Consider the following 20,705-nt stretch of genomic DNA (forward strand, 5'->3'; position numbering starts at 1 on the left):
GGTTCGGCTCAAACACTAATAATTTTCGTTGTTTAAATGGTCTTGGAGCAGTATTTCTGAAAACAACAATTATAGCATAACAATATTAATGATAATATCCAGCATAATAATATTCTACATAGAGAGGTCACATTGGACAGATTGGCTTGTAACAAACCGGTTTTAAATAGGTTTGAAAACCTAAAGGAAATATTGAAAAGCAACATTTTTATGAAGTTGATTATTGTTATTATAGTTGTAATTTGAGCTTTTAATGCGAACGATTTTCCTTGTATTAGTATAAATCTTACCTTTGTTTTTCATTTTTGGGGGACGTGTTTGTGACTTTGTCGATCTTGAAATAATTAAATCTGTCTGACAGCTAACGGAGCGTGTCTGGATAACCTGAAATGTAGACTACCCGTTAACATATCTTAGCATGCTTCAAGATAGTAAGTAATAGTAGATTCATGAATTTCAAATAAAAGCAAATAAATGTACGTACGTTAGAAAAGACTACAACGGGGTTGGTCTGGGCTGCACAGTCAGTCGAAGTGTCGACTTTTACTTCCACGGAACTATCTACCCCTTTATCGTTTGCCAAAATCGGATTTGACGCCTGAATTGTCTTATTATTCAGCAGGTTACTAGGCACGTCACTACATTGTTTTATTTCATCGATCGTCTGAGTCAAAAAACAAAACAAAAAAAACATTCAAAATTAAAAGAAAAAGAAAACATATTTTCACATTCTAGGCGTTAAACTATAGTGATCAATAAAATAGGGAAATAACTAAAAAAAACGACAAATCACAATTACTAAATAAATGACAGCCGCATGGAAATAGATTCAGTTGAAATGGGTGAACGCGTCGGGTCATGACGAGGACAAGTGCGTGACTGGTGGCGTTCAATTGGATAACAAAAATAATTGAGAGCAACACACTTACAGACAAATTCAGAGTGGACTCGAGTTAGCGTGATTGTCATACTTATTTACTTGGTGATAACGCATTGACAGCCAAAGCCCGGATTCTTATTCCATAAATGATTTCTAGACATCTCGACCCAAGACACTTCGACCCAAATTGAACATCTCGACCCACCGCATCGACGCGACCCTGTCTCAATGTGGCGACGCGAACCTCTATCTAGTTCAACGTTGATCGACATCTTTTGATTCGAAACATCGTGTTCTATCTACTAGTATTTTCAACGCGTGTGGTCGGCGCCTTTGATTGCGTTAATTTTGTTTTTTATTCGCGAAATCTATCACTGGCAGCATTTGTTTTGTCATGTCTCATAACTGAAAGTCGAAGCTGACTTTGTTTTTGATGTAGGTATGAAAAACTGGTCGGGATTTTTTGGGGTCGAGATGTCCAGTACCCCCATAAATTATTTCGCAGATCAAGCTGGAAGTAAAGTAACAGAGGTGTGAATTCGACATTCAACACTAATCACCGAACAATTCAGAAACTTTTAGCCTGCGAAAATGAAAACAATTAGCAGTGTGTAAGGACTGCGTAATTTCTTGTTTGTCCGACGCGTCGTTTTCGTGTTACTATCAAAATTATTGATACCTTTACATAACGCAAACATGATTGTCTCTATAAAGCGATAATCAGGATGGCAAAAAAAGGCAAATGATTTGAAACACTTACCCGACATCTCTCTCTCTTCTGAAATCCGCCTCGGTGATCATGGGCTGGTTCGGAATCTATTTCTTTCAAAATTGTTGGTATTGTGCCAGGTTTAAGTTGTCGGCGCTTCTCTTTAAAACCTAGTTGTTTTTTCACGGCCGAAGAATTTGAGGTGAAGTGGACACTACATATGACGCTGTAAGGAGAAGGTCCACCCCAACCATTTATCGTTGTTTTCACGGCTTTCGTCCACTGACGTAGCACCTTCGGATCGTTTGGAAAAGTGTGAATACTTACACTATGACTATACGTATTACTGCAACCGCCCACAACTCAACGTTTAACCATCATAAACGTTTGTTCTGAAAACAACTTCTAAAAACTCTCTGTGACAGGTCAAATGCATTTGCATTCTAATTAGCCTTGTAATTTACTTTGCGCATGCGCAGTGGTGCTCAACTTGACATCCAGTCAGTTGGTCACTGAGATTTGCAGCGTGAGCATCGCTTTGAAACCACTGAGGGACGACAACCCATGCAGTATTTCCCCATCTACTTTCCACGTTTCTGAATTCACTTTCGGTGTGTTTGCGTGTAAAAAGAAACTAAGTAATTATATAGGGCGTCACTGAATTGTACTGGTTGGGGTTTCAGTCGTGTTAACTTTCATAGTTGCTCATATTGGAAATTAAAAGAACGCATGGTGACTTCACATCTGCCTGGTGTCATATTTTCTGCGTTACATCTCTATCTCAAAAAAAAAAAAAAAAAAAAAATTGACAAAAAAAAAAAATGCCGATCGAAAAATGTATATCGTTTAAAAGTATGTTGAATGACGCAGTGTTATAAAAGTACAGCTCAGGAGTATGGCTTCCTCTCATATTTTGGCATTTGGTGGCGGACTTTCGGCGAGAGTCGGAAATCCGGAAACAGTTGACCGTTTCAAGATAGGTGGGCGTGGCTACAGCACGAGATATATCTTAAATTTACTTGGATAGGAGTAACCATTTTGAGAAAAAAAATTAATAACTGCCCACTTCAGTAGAACACGGATCTAAAATAGTTAACGTGAGGGTGGGCATTGCACAGGCACTTTAAATTACATTATTACGAAAATAAAAACAATTGAAATGCCGAAAAAAATTTAGTTCTTATTTAGTTTTCTTGTAACACAATTAATACGCAAATTAGACTATATATTTAAATTATCTGCAAATCTCAAAAAAAAACATTACACATTTTTATTACACAAGTTTGAGGGCGCTAGACTTACTAAAGAGAGTAAAGAATACTTAGTTACAAAGGATGATGGGGTTACAGTAATTATACAATCAAGCTTACCTGTAGACATTGTAGAAAGTATGCGGGAGAGTAAAACCATATGAACCAACTGAAAATAAACACAAACATTTGTCATTAAAATAAACAATGGGAGCAGTATTAAAGAATGCATTATATACATGTATCAATGCATCGCAACATCTGATGAAGCTTCCATGCACGGGTAACAACAGATGAACAGTACATTGAATTTGTAGCATACACACCTCGTGTACAGTGCATTTGGCCTCTCCATTGAGTCTATAGCACACACACCTAGTGTACAGTACATTTGGCCTCTCCATTGAGTCTATAGCACACATACCCAGTGTACAGTGCATTTGGCCTCTCCATTGAGTCTATAGCACACACACCTAGTGTACAGCACATTTGGCCTCTCCATTGAGTCTATAGCACACACACCTAGTGTACAGTACATTTGGCCTCTCCATTGAGTCTATAGCACACACACCTAGTGTACAGTACATTTGGCCTCTCCATTGAGTCTATAGCACACACACACAGTGTACAGTGCATTTGGCCTCTCCATTAAATCTATAGCACACACACACCTCGTGTACAGTGCATTTGGCCTCTCCATTGAGTCTATAGCACACACACCTAGTGTACAGTACATTTGGCCTCTCCATTGAGTCTATAGCACACACACCTTGTGTACAGTGCATGTGACCTCTCCATTGAGTCTATAGCACACACACCTAGTGTACAGTACATTTGGCCTCTCCATTGAGTTTATAGCACACACACCCAGAGTACAGTACATTTGGCCTCTCCATTGAGTCTATAGCACACACACCTAGTGTACAGTGCATTTGACCTCTCCATTGAGTCTATAGCACACACACCTAGTGTACAGTACATTTGGCCTCTCCATTGAGTCTATAGCACACACACCTAGTGTACAGTGCATTTGGCCTCTCCATTGAGTCTATAGCACACACACCTAGTGTACAGTACATTTGGCCTCTCCATTGAGTCTATAGCACACACACCCCCAGAGTACAGTACATTTGGCCTCTCCATTGAGTTTATAGCGCACACACCCAGTGTACAGTGCATTTGACCTCTCCATTGAGTCTATAGCACACACACCTAGTGTACAGTACATTTGGCCTCTCCATTGAGTCTATAGCACACACACCCAGAGTACAGTGCATTTGGCCTCTCCATTGAGTCTATAGCACACACACCCAGTGTACAGTGCATTTGGCCTCTCCATTGAGTCTATAGCACACACACCCAGTGTACAGTGCATTTGGCCTCTCCATTGAGTCTATAGCACACACACACACCTCGTGTACAGTGCATTTGGCCTCTCCATTGAGTCTATAGCACACACACACCTCGTGTACAGTGCATTTGGCCTCTCCATTGAGTCTATTGCACACACACCTAGTGTACAGTACATTTGGCCTTTCCATTGAGTCTATAGCACACATACCCAGAGTACAGTGCATTTGGCCTCTCCATTGAGTTTATAGCACACACACCCAGAGTACAGTACATTTGGCCTCTCCATTGAGTCTATAGCGCACACACCCAGTGTACAGTGCATTTGACCTCTCCATTGAGTCTATAGCACACACACCTAGTGTACAGTGCATTTGGCCTCTCCATTGAGTCTATAGCACACACACCTAGTGTACAGTACATTTGGCCTCTCCATTGAGTCTATAGCACACACACCTAGTGTACAGTACATTTGGCCTCTCCATTGAGTCTATAGCGCACACACCTAGTGTACAGTACATTTGGCCTCTCCATTGAGTCTATAGCGCACACACCTAGTGTACAGAACATTTGGCCTCTCAATTGAGTCTATAGCACACATACCCAGAGTACAGTACATTTGGCCTCTCCATTGAGTCTATAGCACACACACCTAGTGTACAGTACATTGGGCCTCTCCATTGAGTCTATAGCACACACACCTAGTGTACAGTACATTGGGCCTCTCCATTGAGTCTATAGCACACACACCCAGTGTACAGTGCATTTGGCCTTTCCATTGAGTCTATAGCACACACACCTAGTGTACAGTGCATTTGGCCTCTCCATTGAGTCTATAGCACACATACCTAGTGTACAGTGCATTTGGCCTCTCCATTGAGTCTATAGCACACATACCTAATGTACAGTGCATTTGGCCTCTCCATTGAGTCTATAGCACACATACCCAGAGTACAGTACATTTGGCCTCTCCATTGAGTCTATAGCACACACACCTAGTGTACAGTACATTGGGCCTCTCCATTGAGTCTATAGCACACACACCTAGTGTACAGTACATTGGGCCTCTCCATTGAGTCTATAGCACACACACCCAGTGTACAGTGCATTTGGCCTTTCCATTGAGTCTATAGCACACACACCTAGTGTACAGTGCATTTGGCCTCTCCATTGAGTCTATAGCACACATACCTAGTGTACAGTGCATTTGGCCTCTCCATTGAGTCTATAGCACACACACCTAGTGTACAGTACATGTGACCTCTCCATTGAGTCTATAGCACACACACCCAGTGTACAGTGCATTTGACCTCTCCATTGAGTCTATAGCACACACACCTAGTGTACAGTGCATTTGGCCTCTCCATTGAGTCTATAGCACACACACCTAATGTACAGTGCATTTGGCCTCTCCATTGAGTCTATAGCACACATACCTAGTGTACAGTGCATTTGGCCTTTCCATTGAGTCTATAGCACACACACCTAGTGTACAGTACATTGGGCCTCTCCATTGAGTCTATAGCACACACACCCAGTGTACAGTGCATTTGGCCTTTCCATTGAGTCTATAGCACACACACCTAGTGTACAGTGCATTTGGCCTCTCCATTGAGTCTATAGCACACATACCTAGTGTACAGTGCATTTGGCCTCTCCATTGAGTCTATAGCACACACACCTAGTGTACAGTACATTTGGCCTCTCCATTGAGTCTATAGCACACACACCCCCAGAGTACAGTACATTTGGCCTCTCCATTGAGTTTATAGCGCACACACCCAGTGTACAGTGCATTTGACCTCTCCATTGAGTCTATAGCACACACACCTAGTGTACAGTGCATTTGGCCTCTCCATTGAGTCTATAGCACACACACCTAGTGTACAGGACATTTGGCCTCTCCATTGAGTCTATAGCACACACACCCAGAGTACAGTGCATTTGGCCTCTCCATTGAGTCTATAGCACACACACCCAGTGTACAGTGCATTTGGCCTCTCCATTGAGTCTATAGCACACACACCCAGTGTACAGTGCATTTGGCCTCTCCATTGAGTCTATAACACACACACACCTCGTGTACAGTGCATTTGGCCTCTCCATTGAGTCTATTGCACACACACCCAGTGTACAGTACATTTGGCCTCTCCATTGAGTCTTTAGCACACACACCTTGTGTACAGTGCATTTGGCCTCTCCATTGAGTCTATAGCACACACACCCAGAGTACAGTGCATTTGGCCTCTCCATTGAGTCTATAGCACACACACCCAGAGTACAGTGCATTTGGCCTCTCCATTGAGTCTATAGCACACACACCTAGTGAACAGTACATTTGGCCTCTCCATTGAGTCTATAGCACACACACCTAATGTACAGTACATTTAGCCTCTCCATTGAGTCTATAGCACACACATCTAGTGTACAGTACATTTGGCCTCTCCATTGAGTCTATAGCACACACACCTAGTGTACAGTACATTTGGCCTCTCCATTGAGTCTATAGCGCACACACCTAGTGTACAGTACATTTGGCCTTTCCATTGAGTCTATAGCGCACACACTTAGTGTATAGTACATTAGGCCTCTCAATTGAGTCTATAGCACACATACCCAGAGTACAGTGCATTTGGCCTCTCCATTGAGTCTATAGCACACACACTTAGTGTACAGTGCATTTGGCCTCTCCATTGAGTCTATAGCACACACGCCCAGAGTACAGTGCATTTGGCCTCTCCATTGAGTCTATAGCACACACACCCAGAGTACTGTGCATTTGGTCTCTCCATTGAGTCTATAGCACACACACCTCGTGTACAGTGCATTTGGCCTCTCCATTGAGTCTATAGCACACACACACCTCGTGTACAGTGCATTTGGCCTCTCCATTGAGTCTATAGCACACACACCTAGTGTACAGTACACTTGGCCTCTCCATTTAGTCTATAGCACACACACCCAGTGTACAGTGCATTTGGCCTTTCCATTGAGTCTATAGCACACACACCTAGTGTACAGTGCATTTGGCCTCTCCATTGAGTCTATAGCACACACACCTAGTGTACAGTACATTTGGCCTCTCCATTGAGTCTATAGCACACACACCTTGTGTACAGTGCATGTGACCTCTCCATTGAGTTTATAGCACACACACCCAGAGTACAGTACATTTGGCCTCTCCATTGAGTCTATAGCACACACACCTAGTGTACAGTACATTTGGCCTCTCCATTGTGTCTATAGCACACACACCCCCAGAGTACAGTACATTTGGCCTCTCCATTGAGTTTATAGCGCACACACCCAGTGTACAGAGCATTTGACCTCTCCATTGAGTCTATAGCACACACACCTAGTGTACAGTACATTTGGCCTCTCCATTGAGTCTATAGCACACACACCCAGAGTACAGTGCATTTGGCCTCTCCATTGAGTCTATAGCACACACACCCAGTGTACAGTGCATTTGGCCTCTCCATTGAGTCTATAGCACACACACCTAGTGTACAGTACATTTGGCCTCTCCATTGAGTCTATAGCACACACACCCAGAGTACAGTACATTTGGCCTCTCCATTGAGTCTATAGCACACACACCTAGTGTACAGTGCATTTGACCTCTCCATTGAGCCTATAGCACACACACCTAGTGTACAGTACATTTGGCCTCTCCATTGAGTCTATAGCACACACACCCCCAGAGTACAGTACATTTGGCCTCTCCATTGAGTTTATAGCGCACACACCCAGTGTACAGTGCATTTGACCTCTCCATTGAGTCTATAGCACACACACCTAGTGTACAGTGCATTTGGCCTCTCCATTGAGTCTATAGCACACACACCTAATGTACAGTGCATTTGGCCTCTCCATTGAGTCTATAGCACACATACCTAGTGTACAGTGCATTTGGCCTTTCCATTGAGTCTATAGCACACACACCTAGTGTACAGTACATTGGGCCTCTCCATTGAGTCTATAGCACACACACCCAGTGTACAGTGCATTTGGCCTTTCCATTGAGTCTATAGCACACACACCTAGTGTACAGTGCATTTGGCCTCTCCATTGAGTCTATAGCACACATACCTAGTGTACAGTGCATTTGGCCTCTCCATTGAGTCTATAGCACACACACCTAGTGTACAGTACATTTGGCCTCTCCATTGAGTCTATAGCACACACACCCCCAGAGTACAGTACATTTGGCCTCTCCATTGAGTTTATAGCGCACACACCCAGTGTACAGTGCATTTGACCTCTCCATTGAGTCTATAGCACACACACCTAGTGTACAGTGCATTTGGCCTCTCCATTGAGTCTATAGCACACACACCTAGTGTACAGGACATTTGGCCTCTCCATTGAGTCTATAGCACACACACCCAGAGTACAGTGCATTTGGCCTCTCCATTGAGTCTATAGCACACACACCCAGTGTACAGTGCATTTGGCCTCTCCATTGAGTCTATAGCACACACACCCAGTGTACAGTGCATTTGGCCTCTCCATTGAGTCTATAACACACACACACCTCGTGTACAGTGCATTTGGCCTCTCCATTGAGTCTATTGCACACACACCTAGTGTACAGTACATTTGGCCTCTCCATTGAGTCTTTAGCACACACACCTTGTGTACAGTGCATTTGGCCTCTCCATTGAGTCTATAGCACACACACCCAGAGTACAGTGCATTTGGCCTCTCCATTGAGTCTATAGCACACACACCCAGAGTACAGTGCATTTGGCCTCTCCATTGAGTCTATAGCACACACACCTAGTGAACAGTACATTTGGCCTCTCCATTGAGTCTATAGCACACACACCTAATGTACAGTACATTTAGCCTCTCCATTGAGTCTATAGCACACACATCTAGTGTACAGTACATTTGGCCTCTCCATTGAGTCTATAGCACACACACCTAGTGTACAGTACATTTGGCCTCTCCATTGAGTCTATAGCGCACACACCTAGTGTACAGTACATTTGGCCTTTCCATTGAGTCTATAGCGCACACACTTAGTGTATAGTACATTAGGCCTCTCAATTGAGTCTATAGCACACATACCCAGAGTACAGTGCATTTGGCCTCTCCATTGAGTCTATAGCACACACACTTAGTGTACAGTGCATTTGGCCTCTCCATTGAGTCTATAGCACACATACCTAGTGTACAGTGCATTTGGCCTCTCCATTGAGTCTATAGCACACACACCTAGTGTACAGTACATTTGGCCTCTCCATTGAGTCTATAGCACACACACCCCCAGAGTACAGTACATTTGGCCTCTCCATTGAGTTTATAGCGCACACACCCAGTGTACAGTGCATTTGACCTCTCCATTGAGTCTATAGCACACACACCTAGTGTACAGTGCATTTGGCCTCTCCATTGAGTCTATAGCACACACACCTAGTGTACAGGACATTTGGCCTCTCCATTGAGTCTATAGCACACACACCCAGAGTACAGTGCATTTGGCCTCTCCATTGAGTCTATAGCACACACACCCAGTGTACAGTGCATTTGGCCTCTCCATTGAGTCTATAGCACACACACCCAGTGTACAGTGCATTTGGCCTCTCCATTGAGTCTATAACACACACACACCTCGTGTACAGTGCATTTGGCCTCTCCATTGAGTCTATTGCACACACACCTAGTGTACAGTACATTTGGCCTCTCCATTGAGTCTTTAGCACACACACCTTGTGTACAGTGCATTTGGCCTCTCCATTGAGTCTATAGCACACACACCTAGTGTACAGTACATTGGGCCTCTCCATTGAGTCTATAGCACACACACCCAGTGTACAGTGCATTTGGCCTTTCCATTGAGTCTATAGCACACACACCTAGTGTACAGTGCATTTGGCCTCTCCATTGAGTCTATAGCACACATACCTAGTGTACAGTGCATTTGGCCTCTCCATTGAGTCTATAGCACACACACCTAGTGTACAGTACATTTGGCCTCTCCATTGAGTCTATAGCACACACACCCCCAGAGTACAGTACATTTGGCCTCTCCATTGAGTTTATAGCGCACACACCCAGTGTACAGTGCATTTGACCTCTCCATTGAGTCTATAGCACACACACCTAGTGTATAGTGCATTTGGCCTCTCCATTGAGTCTATAGCACACACACCTAGTGTACAGGACATTTGGCCTCTCCATTGAGTCTATAGCACACACACCCAGAGTACAGTGCATTTGGCCTCTCCATTGAGTCTATAGCACACACACCCAGTGTACAGTGCATTTGGCCTCTCCATTGAGTCTATAGCACACACACCCAGTGTACAGTGCATTTGGCCTCTCCATTGAGTCTATAACACACACACACCTCGTGTACAGTGCATTTGGCCTCTCCATTGAGTCTATTGCACACACACCTAGTGTACAGTACATTTGGCCTCTCCATTGAGTCTTTAGCACACACACCTTGTGTACAGTGCATTTGGCCTCTCCATTGAGTCTATAGCACACACACCCAGAGTACAGTGCATTTGGCCTCTCCATTGAGTCTATAGCACACACACCCAGAGTACAGTGCATTTGGCCTCTCCATTGAGTCTATAGCACACACACCTAGTGAACAGTACATTTGGCCTCTCCATTGAGTCTATAGCACACACACCTAATGTACAGTACATTTAGCCTCTCCATTGAGTCTATAGCACACACATCTAGTGTACAGTACATTTGGCCTCTCCATTGAGTCTATAGCACACACACCTAGTGTACAGTACATTTGGCCTCTCCATTGAGTCTATAGCGCACACACCTAGTGTACAGTACATTTGGCCTTTCCATTGAGTCTATAGCGCACACACTTAGTGTATAGTACATTAGGCCTCTCAATTGAGTCTATAGCACACATACCCAGAGTACAGTGCATTTGGCCTCTCCATTGAGTCTATAGCACACACACTTAGTGTACAGTGCATTTGGCCTCTCCATTGAGTCTATAGCACACACGCCCAGAGTACAGTGCATTTGGCCTCTCCATTGAGTCTATAGCACACACACCCAGAGTACTGTGCATTTGGTCTCTCCATTGAGTCTATAGCACACACACCTCGTGTACAGTGCATTTGGCCTCTCCATTGAGTCTATAGCACACACACACCTCGTGTACAGTGCATTTGGCCTCTCCATTGAGTCTATAGCACACACACCTAGTGTACAGTACACTTGGCCTCTCCATTTAGTCTATAGCACACACACCCAGTGTACAGTGCATTTGGCCTTTCCATTGAGTCTATAGCACACACACCTAGTGTACAGTGCATTTGGCCTCTCCATTGAGTCTATAGCACACACACCTAGTGTACAGTACATTTGGCCTCTCCATTGAGTCTATAGCACACACACCTTGTGTACAGTGCATGTGACCTCTCCATTGAGTTTATAGCACACACACCCAGAGTACAGTACATTTGGCCTCTCCATTGAGTCTATAGCACACACACCTAGTGTACAGTACATTTGGCCTCTCCATTGTGTCTATAGCACACACACCCCCAGAGTACAGTACATTTGGCCTCTCCATTGAGTTTATAGCGCACACACCCAGTGTACAGAGCATTTGACCTCTCCATTGAGTCTATAGCACACACACCTAGTGTACAGTACATTTGGCCTCTCCATTGAGTCTATAGCACACACACCCAGAGTACAGTGCATTTGGCCTCTCCATTGAGTCTATAGCACACACACCCAGTGTACAGTGCATTTGGCCTCTCCATTGAGTCTATAGCACACACACCTAGTGTACAGTACATTTGGCCTCTCCATTGAGTCTATAGCACACACACCCAGAGTACAGTACATTTGGCCTCTCCATTGAGTCTATAGCACACACACCTAGTGTACAGTGCATTTGACCTCTCCATTGAGCCTATAGCACACACACCTAGTGTACAGTACATTTGGCCTCTCCATTGAGTCTATAGCACACACACCCCCAGAGTACAGTACATTTGGCCTCTCCATTGAGTTTATAGCGCACACACCCAGTGTACAGTGCATTTGACCTCTCCATTGAGTCTATAGCACACACACCTAGTGTACAGTGCATTTGGCCTCTCCATTGAGTCTATAGCACACACACCTAATGTACAGTGCATTTGGCCTCTCCATTGAGTCTATAGCACACATACCTAGTGTACAGTGCATTTGGCCTTTCCATTGAGTCTATAGCACACACACCTAGTGTACAGTACATTGGGCCTCTCCATTGAGTCTATAGCACACACACCCAGTGTACAGTGCATTTGGCCTTTCCATTGAGTCTATAGCACACACACCTAGTGTACAGTGCATTTGGCCTCTCCATTGAGTCTATAGCACACATACCTAGTGTACAGTGCATTTGGCCTCTCCATTGAGTCTATAGCACACACACCTAGTGTACAGTACATTTGGCCTCTCCATTGAGTCTATAGCACACACACCCCCAGAGTACAGTACATTTGGCCTCTCCATTGAGTTTATAGCGCACACACCCAGTGTACAGTGCATTTGACCTCTCCATTGAGTCTATAGCACACACACCTAGTGTACAGTGCATTTGGCCTCTCCATTGAGTCTATAGCACACACACCTAGTGTACAGGACATTTGGCCTCTCCATTGAGTCTATAGCACACACACCCAGAGTACAGTGCATTTGGCCTCTCCATTGAGTCTATAGCACACACACCCAGTGTACAGTGCATTTGGCCTCTCCATTGAGTCTATAGCACACACACCCAGTGTACAGTGCATTTGGCCTCTCCATTGAGTCTATAACACACACACACCTCGTGTACAGTGCATTTGGCCTCTCCATTGAGTCTATTGCACACACACCTAGTGTACAGTACATTTGGCCTCTCCATTGAGTCTTTAGCACACACACCTTGTGTACAGTGCATTTGGCCTCTCCATTGAGTCTATAGCACACACACCCAGAGTACAGTGCATTTGGCCTCTCCATTGAGTCTATAGCACACACACCCAGAGTACAGTGCATTTGGCCTCTCCATTGAGTCTATAGCACACACACCTAGTGAACAGTACATTTGGCCTCTCCATTGAGTCTATAGCACACACACCTAATGTACAGTACATTTAGCCTCTCCATTGAGTCTATAGCACACACATCTAGTGTACAGTACATTTGGCCTCTCCATTGAGTCTATAGCACACACACCTAGTGTACAGTACATTTGGCCTCTCCATTGAGTCTATAGCGCACACACCTAGTGTACAGTACATTTGGCCTTTCCATTGAGTCTATAGCGCACACACTTAGTGTATAGTACATTAGGCCTCTCAATTGAGTCTATAGCACACATACCCAGAGTACAGTGCATTTGGCCTCTCCATTGAGTCTATAGCACACACACTTAGTGTACAGTGCATTTGGCCTCTCCATTGAGTCTATAGCACACACGCCCAGAGTACAGTGCATTTGGCCTCTCCATTGAGTCTATAGCACACACACCCAGAGTACTGTGCATTTGGTCTCTCCATTGAGTCTATAGCACACACACCTCGTGTACAGTGCATTTGGCCTCTCCATTGAGTCTATAGCACACACACACCTCGTGTACAGTGCATTTGGCCTCTCCATTGAGTCTATAGCACACACACCTAGTGTACAGTACACTTGGCCTCTCCATTTAGTCTATAGCACACACACCCAGTGTACAGTGCATTTGGCCTTTCCATTGAGTCTATAGCACACACACCTAGTGTACAGTGCATTTGGCCTCTCCATTGAGTCTATAGCACACACACCTAGTGTACAGTACATTTGGCCTCTCCATTGAGTCTATAGCACACACACCTTGTGTACAGTGCATGTGACCTCTCCATTGAGTTTATAGCACACACACCCAGAGTACAGTACATTTGGCCTCTCCATTGAGTCTATAGCACACACACCTAGTGTACAGTACATTTGGCCTCTCCATTGTGTCTATAGCACACACACCCCCAGAGTACAGTACATTTGGCCTCTCCATTGAGTTTATAGCGCACACACCCAGTGTACAGAGCATTTGACCTCTCCATTGAGTCTATAGCACACACACCTAGTGTACAGTACATTTGGCCTCTCCATTGAGTCTATAGCACACACACCCAGAGTACAGTGCATTTGGCCTCTCCATTGAGTCTATAGCACACACACCCAGTGTACAGTGCATTTGGCCTCTCCATTGAGTCTATAGCACACACACCTAGTGTACAGTACATTTGGCCTCTCCATTGAGTCTATAGCACACACACCCAGAGTACAGTACATTTGGCCTCTCCATTGAGTCTATAGCACACACACCTAGTGTACAGTGCATTTGACCTCTCCATTGAGCCTATAGCACACACACCTAGTGTACAGTACATTTGGCCTCTCCATTGAGTCTATAGCACACACACCCCCAGAGTACAGTACATTTGGCCTCTCCATTGAGTTTATAGCGCACACACCCAGTGTACAGTGCATTTGACCTCTCCATTGAGTCTATAGCACACACACCTAGTGTACAGGACATTTGGCCTCTCCATTGAGTCTATAGCACACACACCCAGAGTACAGTACATTTGGCCTCTCCATTGAGTCTATAGCGCACACACCCAGTGTACAGTGCATGTGACCTCTCCATTGAGTCTATAGCACACACACCCAGTGTACAGTGCATTTGACCTCTCCATTGAGTCTATAGCACTCACACCTAGTGTACAGTGCATTTGGCCTCTCCATTGAGTCTATAGCACACACACCTAGTGTACAGGACATTTGGCCTCTCCATTGAGTCTATAGCACACACACCCAGAGTACAGTACATTTGGCCTCTCCATTGAGTCTATAGCGCACACACCTAGTGTACAGTACATTTGGCCTCTCCATTGAGTCTATAGCACACACACCTAGTGTACAGTACATTTGGCCTCTCCATTGAGTCTATAGCGCACACACCTAGTGTACAGTACATTTGGCCTCTCCATTGAGTCTATAGCACACACACCTAGTGTACAGTACATTTGGCCTCTCCATTGAGTCTATAGCACACACTCACCTAGTGTACAGTACATTTGGCCTCTCCATTGAGTCTATAGCACACACACCTAGTGTACAGTACATTTGGCCTCTCCATTGAGTCTATAGCACACACACCTAGTGTACAGTACATTTGGCCTCTCCATTGAGTCTATAGCGCACACACCTAGTGTACAGTACATTTGGCCTCTCCATTGAGTCTATAGCGCACACACCTAGTGTACAGTACATTTGGCCTCTCAATTGAGTCTATAGCACACACACCCAGTGTACAGTGCATTTGGCCTCTCCATTGAGTCTACAGCACACACACACCTCGTGTACAGTGCATTTGGCCTCTCCATTGAGTCTATAGCACACACACCTAGTGTACAGTGCATTTGGCCTCTCCATTGAGTCTATAGCACACACACACCTCGTGTACAGTGCATTTGGCCTCTCCATTGAGTCTATAGCACACACACCTAGTGTACAGTACATTTGGCCTCTCCATTGAGTCTATAGCACACACACCTAGTATACAGTGCATGTGACCTCTCCATTGAGTCTATAGCACACACACCTAGTGTACAGTACATTTGGCCTCTCCATTGAGTCTATAGCACACACACCTAGTGTACAGTACATTTGGCCTCTCCATTGAGTCTATAGCACACACACCTAGTGTACAGTACATTTGGCCTCTCCATTGAGTCTATAGCGCACACACCTAGTGTACAGTACATTTGACCTCTCAATTGAGTCTATAGCACACACACCTAGTGTAGTACAGTACAATTGGCCTCTCCATTGAGTCTATAGCACACACACCTAGAGTACAGTACATTTGTCCTCTCCATTGAGTCTATAGCGCACACACCTAGTGCACAGTACATTTGGCCTCTCCATTGAGTCTATAGCACACACACCTAGTGTACAGTACATTGGGCCTCTCCATTGAGTCTATAACACACACACCTAGTGTACAGTACATTGGGCCTCTCCATTGAGTCTATAGCACACACACCCAGTGTACAGTGCATTTGGCCTTTCCATTGAGTCTATAGCACACACACCTAGTGTACAGTGCATTTGGCCTCTCCATTGAGTCTATAGCACACACACCTAGTGTACAGTGCATTTGGCCTCTCCATTGAGTCTATAGCACACACACCTAATGTACAGTGCATTTGGCCTCTCCATTGAGTCTATAGCACACATACCTAGTGTACAGTGCATTTGGCCTTTCCATTGAGTCTATAGCACACATACCTAGTGTACAGTGCATTTGGCCTCTCCGTTGAGTCTATAGCACACACACCCAGTGTACAGTGCATTTGGCCTCTCCATTGAGTCTATAGCACACACACACCTCGTGTACAGTGCATTTGGCCTCTCCATTGAGTCTATTGCACACACACCTAGTGTACAGTACATTTGGCCTTTCCATTGAGTCTATAGCACACATACTCAGAGTACAGTGCATTTGGCCTCTCCATTGAGTCTATAGCACACACACCTAGTGTACAGTACATTTGGCTTCTCCAATCTCCATTGAGTCCATAGCACACACACCCAGAGTACAGTGCATTTGGCCTCTCCATTGAGTCTATAGCACACACACCTAGTGTACAGTACATTTGGCCTCTCCATTGAGTCTATAGCACACACACCTAGTGTACAGTACATTTGGCCTCTCCATTGAGTCTATAGCGCACACACCTAGTGTACAGTACATTTGGCCTCTCCATTGAGTCTATAGCACACACACCTAGTGTACAGTACATTTGGCCTCTCCATTGAGTCTATAGCGCACACACCTAGTGTACAGTACATTTGGCCTCTCCATTGAGTCTATAGCACACACACCTAGTGTACAGTACATTTGGCCTCTCCATTGAGTCTATAGCACACACACCTAGTGTACAGTACATTTGGCCTCTCCATTGATTCTATAGCACACACACCTAGTGTACAGTACATTTGGCCTCTCCATTGAGTCTATAGCACACACACCTAGTGTATAGTACATTTGGCCTCTCCATTGAGTCTATAGCACACACACCTAGTGTACAGTACATTTGGCCTCTCCATTGAGTCTATAGCACACACACCTAGTGTACAGTACATTTGGCCTCTCCATTGAGTCTATAGCGCACACACCTAGTGTACAGTACATTTGGCCTCTCCATTGAGTCTATAGCGCACACACCTAGTGTACAGTACATTTGGCCTCTCAATTGAGTCTATAGCACACATACCCAGAGTACAGTGCATTTGGCCTCTCCATTGAGTCTATAGCACACACACTTAGTGTACAGTGCATTTGGCCTCTCCATTGAGTCTATAGCACACATGCCCAGAGTACAGTGCATTTGGCCTCTCCATTGAGTCTATAGCACACACACCCAGAGTACTGTGCATTTGGTCTCTCCATTGAGTCTATAGCACACACACCCAGTGTACAGTGCATTTGGCCTCTCCATTGAGTCTATAGCACACACACACCTCGTGTACAGTGCATTTGGCCTCTCCATTGAGTCTATAGCACACACACCTAGTGTACAGTACATTTGGCCTCTCCATTGAGTCTATAGCACACACACCTAGTATACAGTGCATGTGACCTCTCCATTGAGTCTATAGCACACACACCTAGTGTACAGTACATTTGGCCTCTCCATTGAGTCTATAGCACACATACCTAGTGTACAGTACATTTGGCCTCTCCATTGAGTCTATAGCACACACACCTAGTGTACAGTACATTTGGCCTCTCCATTGAGTCTATAGCGCACACACCTAGTGTACAGTACATTTGACCTCTCAATTGAGTCTATAGCACACACACCTAGTGTAGTACAGTACATTTGGCCTCTCCATTGAGTCTATAGCACACACACCTAGTGTACAGTACATTTGTCCTCTCCATTGAGTCTATAGCGCACACACCTAGTGCACAGTACATTTGGCCTCTCCATTGAGTCTATAGCACACACACCTAGTGTACAGTACATTGGGCCTCTCCATTGAGTCTATAGCACACACACCTAGTGTACAGTACATTGGGCCTCTCCATTGAGTCTATAGCACACACACCCAGTGTACAGTGCATTTGGCCTTTCCATTGAGTCTATAGCACACACACCTAGTGTACAGTGCATTTGGCCTCTCCATTGAGTCTATAGCACACATACCTAGTGTACAGTGCATTTGGCCTCTCCATTGAGTCTATAGCACACATACCTAGTGTACAGTGCATTTGGCCTCTCCATTGAGTCTATAGCACACACACCTAGTGTACAGTGCATTTGGCCTCTCCATTGAGTCTATAGCACACACACCTAATGTACAGTGCATTTGGCCTCTCCATTGAGTCTATAGCACACATACCTAGTGTACAGTGCATTTGGCCTTTCCATTGAGTCTATAGCACACACACCTAGTGTACAGTACATTGGGCCTCTCCATTGAGTCTATAGCACACACACCCAGTGTACAGTGCATTTGGCCTTTCCATTGAGTCTATAGCACACACACCTAGTGTACAGTGCATTTGGCCTCTCCATTGAGTCTATAGCACACATACCTAGTGTACAGTGCATTTGGCCTCTCCATTGAGTCTATAGCACACATACCTAGTGTACAGTGCATTTGGCCTCTCCATTGAGTCTATAGCACACACACCTAGTGTACAGTGCATTTGGCCTCTCCATTGAGTCTATAGCACACACACCTAATGTACAGTGCATTTGGCCTCTCCATTGAGTCTATAGCACACATACCTAGTGTACAGTGCATTTGGCCTTTCCATTGAGTCTATAGCACACATACCTAGTGTATAGTGCATTTGGCCTCTCCATTGAGTCTATAGCACACACACCTAGTGTACAGTACATTTGGCCTCTCCATTGAGTCTATAGCACACACACCCAGTGTACAGTGCATTTGGCCTTTCCATCGAGTCCATAGCACACACACCTAGTGTACAGTGCATTTGGCCTCTCCATTGAGTCTATAGCACACACACCTAGTGTACAGTGCATTTGGCCTCTCCATGGAGTCTATAGCACACACACCTAGTGTACAGTGCATTTGGCCTTTCCATTGAGTCTATAGCACACATACCTAGTGTACAGTGCATTTGGCCTCTCCATTGAGTCTATAGCACACACACCTAGTGTACAGTGCATTTGGCCTGTCCATTGAGTCTATAGCACACACACCTAGTGTACAGTGCATTTGGCCTCTCGATTGAGTTTATAGCACACACACCTAGTGTACAGTGCATTTGGCCTTTCCATTGAGTCTATAGCACACACACCTAGTGTACAGTACATTTGGCCTCTCCATTGAGTCTATAGCACACATACCTAGTGTACAGTGCAATTGGCCTCTCCATTGAGTCTATAGCACACACACCTAGTGTACAGTGCATTTGGCCTCTCCATTGAGTCTATAGCACACACACCCAGTGTACAGTACATTTGGCCTCTCCATTGAGTCTATAGCACACACACCCAGAGTACAGTGCATTTGGCCTCTCCATTGAGTCTATAGCACACACACCTAGTGTACAGTACATTTGACCTCTCAATTGAGTCTATAGCACACACACCTAGTGTACAGTGCATTTGGCCTTTCCATTGAGTCTATAGCACACACACCTAGTGTACAGTACATTTGGCCTCTCCATTGAGTCTATAGCACACACACCTAGTGTACAGTACATTTGACCTCTCAATTGAGTCTATAGCACACACACCTAGTGTACAGTGCATTTGGCCTTTCCATTGAGTCTATAGCACACACACCTAGTGTACAGTACATTTGGCCTCTCCATTGAGTCTATAGCACACACACCCAGAGTACAGTGCATTTGGCCTCTCCATTGAGTCTATAGCACACATACCCAGAGTACAGTGCATTTGGTCTCTCCATTGAGTCTATAGCACACACACCTAGTGTACAGTACATTTGGCCTCTCCATTGAGTCTATAGCACACACACCCAGAGTACAGTGCATTTGGCCTCTCCATTGAGTCTATAGCACACACACCCAGAGTACAGTGCATTTGGCCTCTCCATTGAGTCTATAGCACACACACCCAGTGTACAGTGCATTTGGCCTTTCCATTGAGTCTATAGTACACACACCCAGAGTACAGTGCATTTGGCCTCTCCATTGAGTCTATAGCACACACACCCAGAGTACAGTGCATTTGGCCTCTCCATTGAGTCTATAGCACACACACCTAGTGTACAGTACATTTGGCCTCTCCATTGAGTGTATAGCACACACACCCAGAGTACAGTACATTTGGCCTCTCCATTGAGTCTATAGCACACACACCTAGTGTACAGTACATTTGGCCTCTCCATTGAGTGTATAGCACACACACCCAGAGTACAGTACATTTGGCCTCTCCATTGAGTCTATAGCACACACACCCAGAGTACAGTACATTTGGCCTCT

General features: G+C 44.9%; 1 protein-coding gene across 1 annotated transcript in view; it reads right to left on the reverse strand.

Annotated features, from left to right (window-relative positions):
* Window positions 1–20,705, reverse strand: part of LOC102801293 (ethanolaminephosphotransferase 1-like) — a 47,003-nt gene that overhangs the window by 15,902 nt on the left and 10,396 nt on the right. The window contains exon 6 of the mRNA XM_006819286.3: window positions 2,960–3,008. Within this exon, the coding sequence (XP_006819349.1) occupies window positions 2,960–3,008 (49 nt within the window). The remainder of the gene's footprint in view (window positions 1–2,959; window positions 3,009–20,705) is intronic.

Source organism: Saccoglossus kowalevskii, chromosome 18, assembly GCF_978046115.1.
Source record: "Saccoglossus kowalevskii chromosome 18, keSacKowa6.1, whole genome shotgun sequence".
Lineage (NCBI taxonomy): Eukaryota > Metazoa > Hemichordata > Enteropneusta > Harrimaniidae > Saccoglossus > Saccoglossus kowalevskii.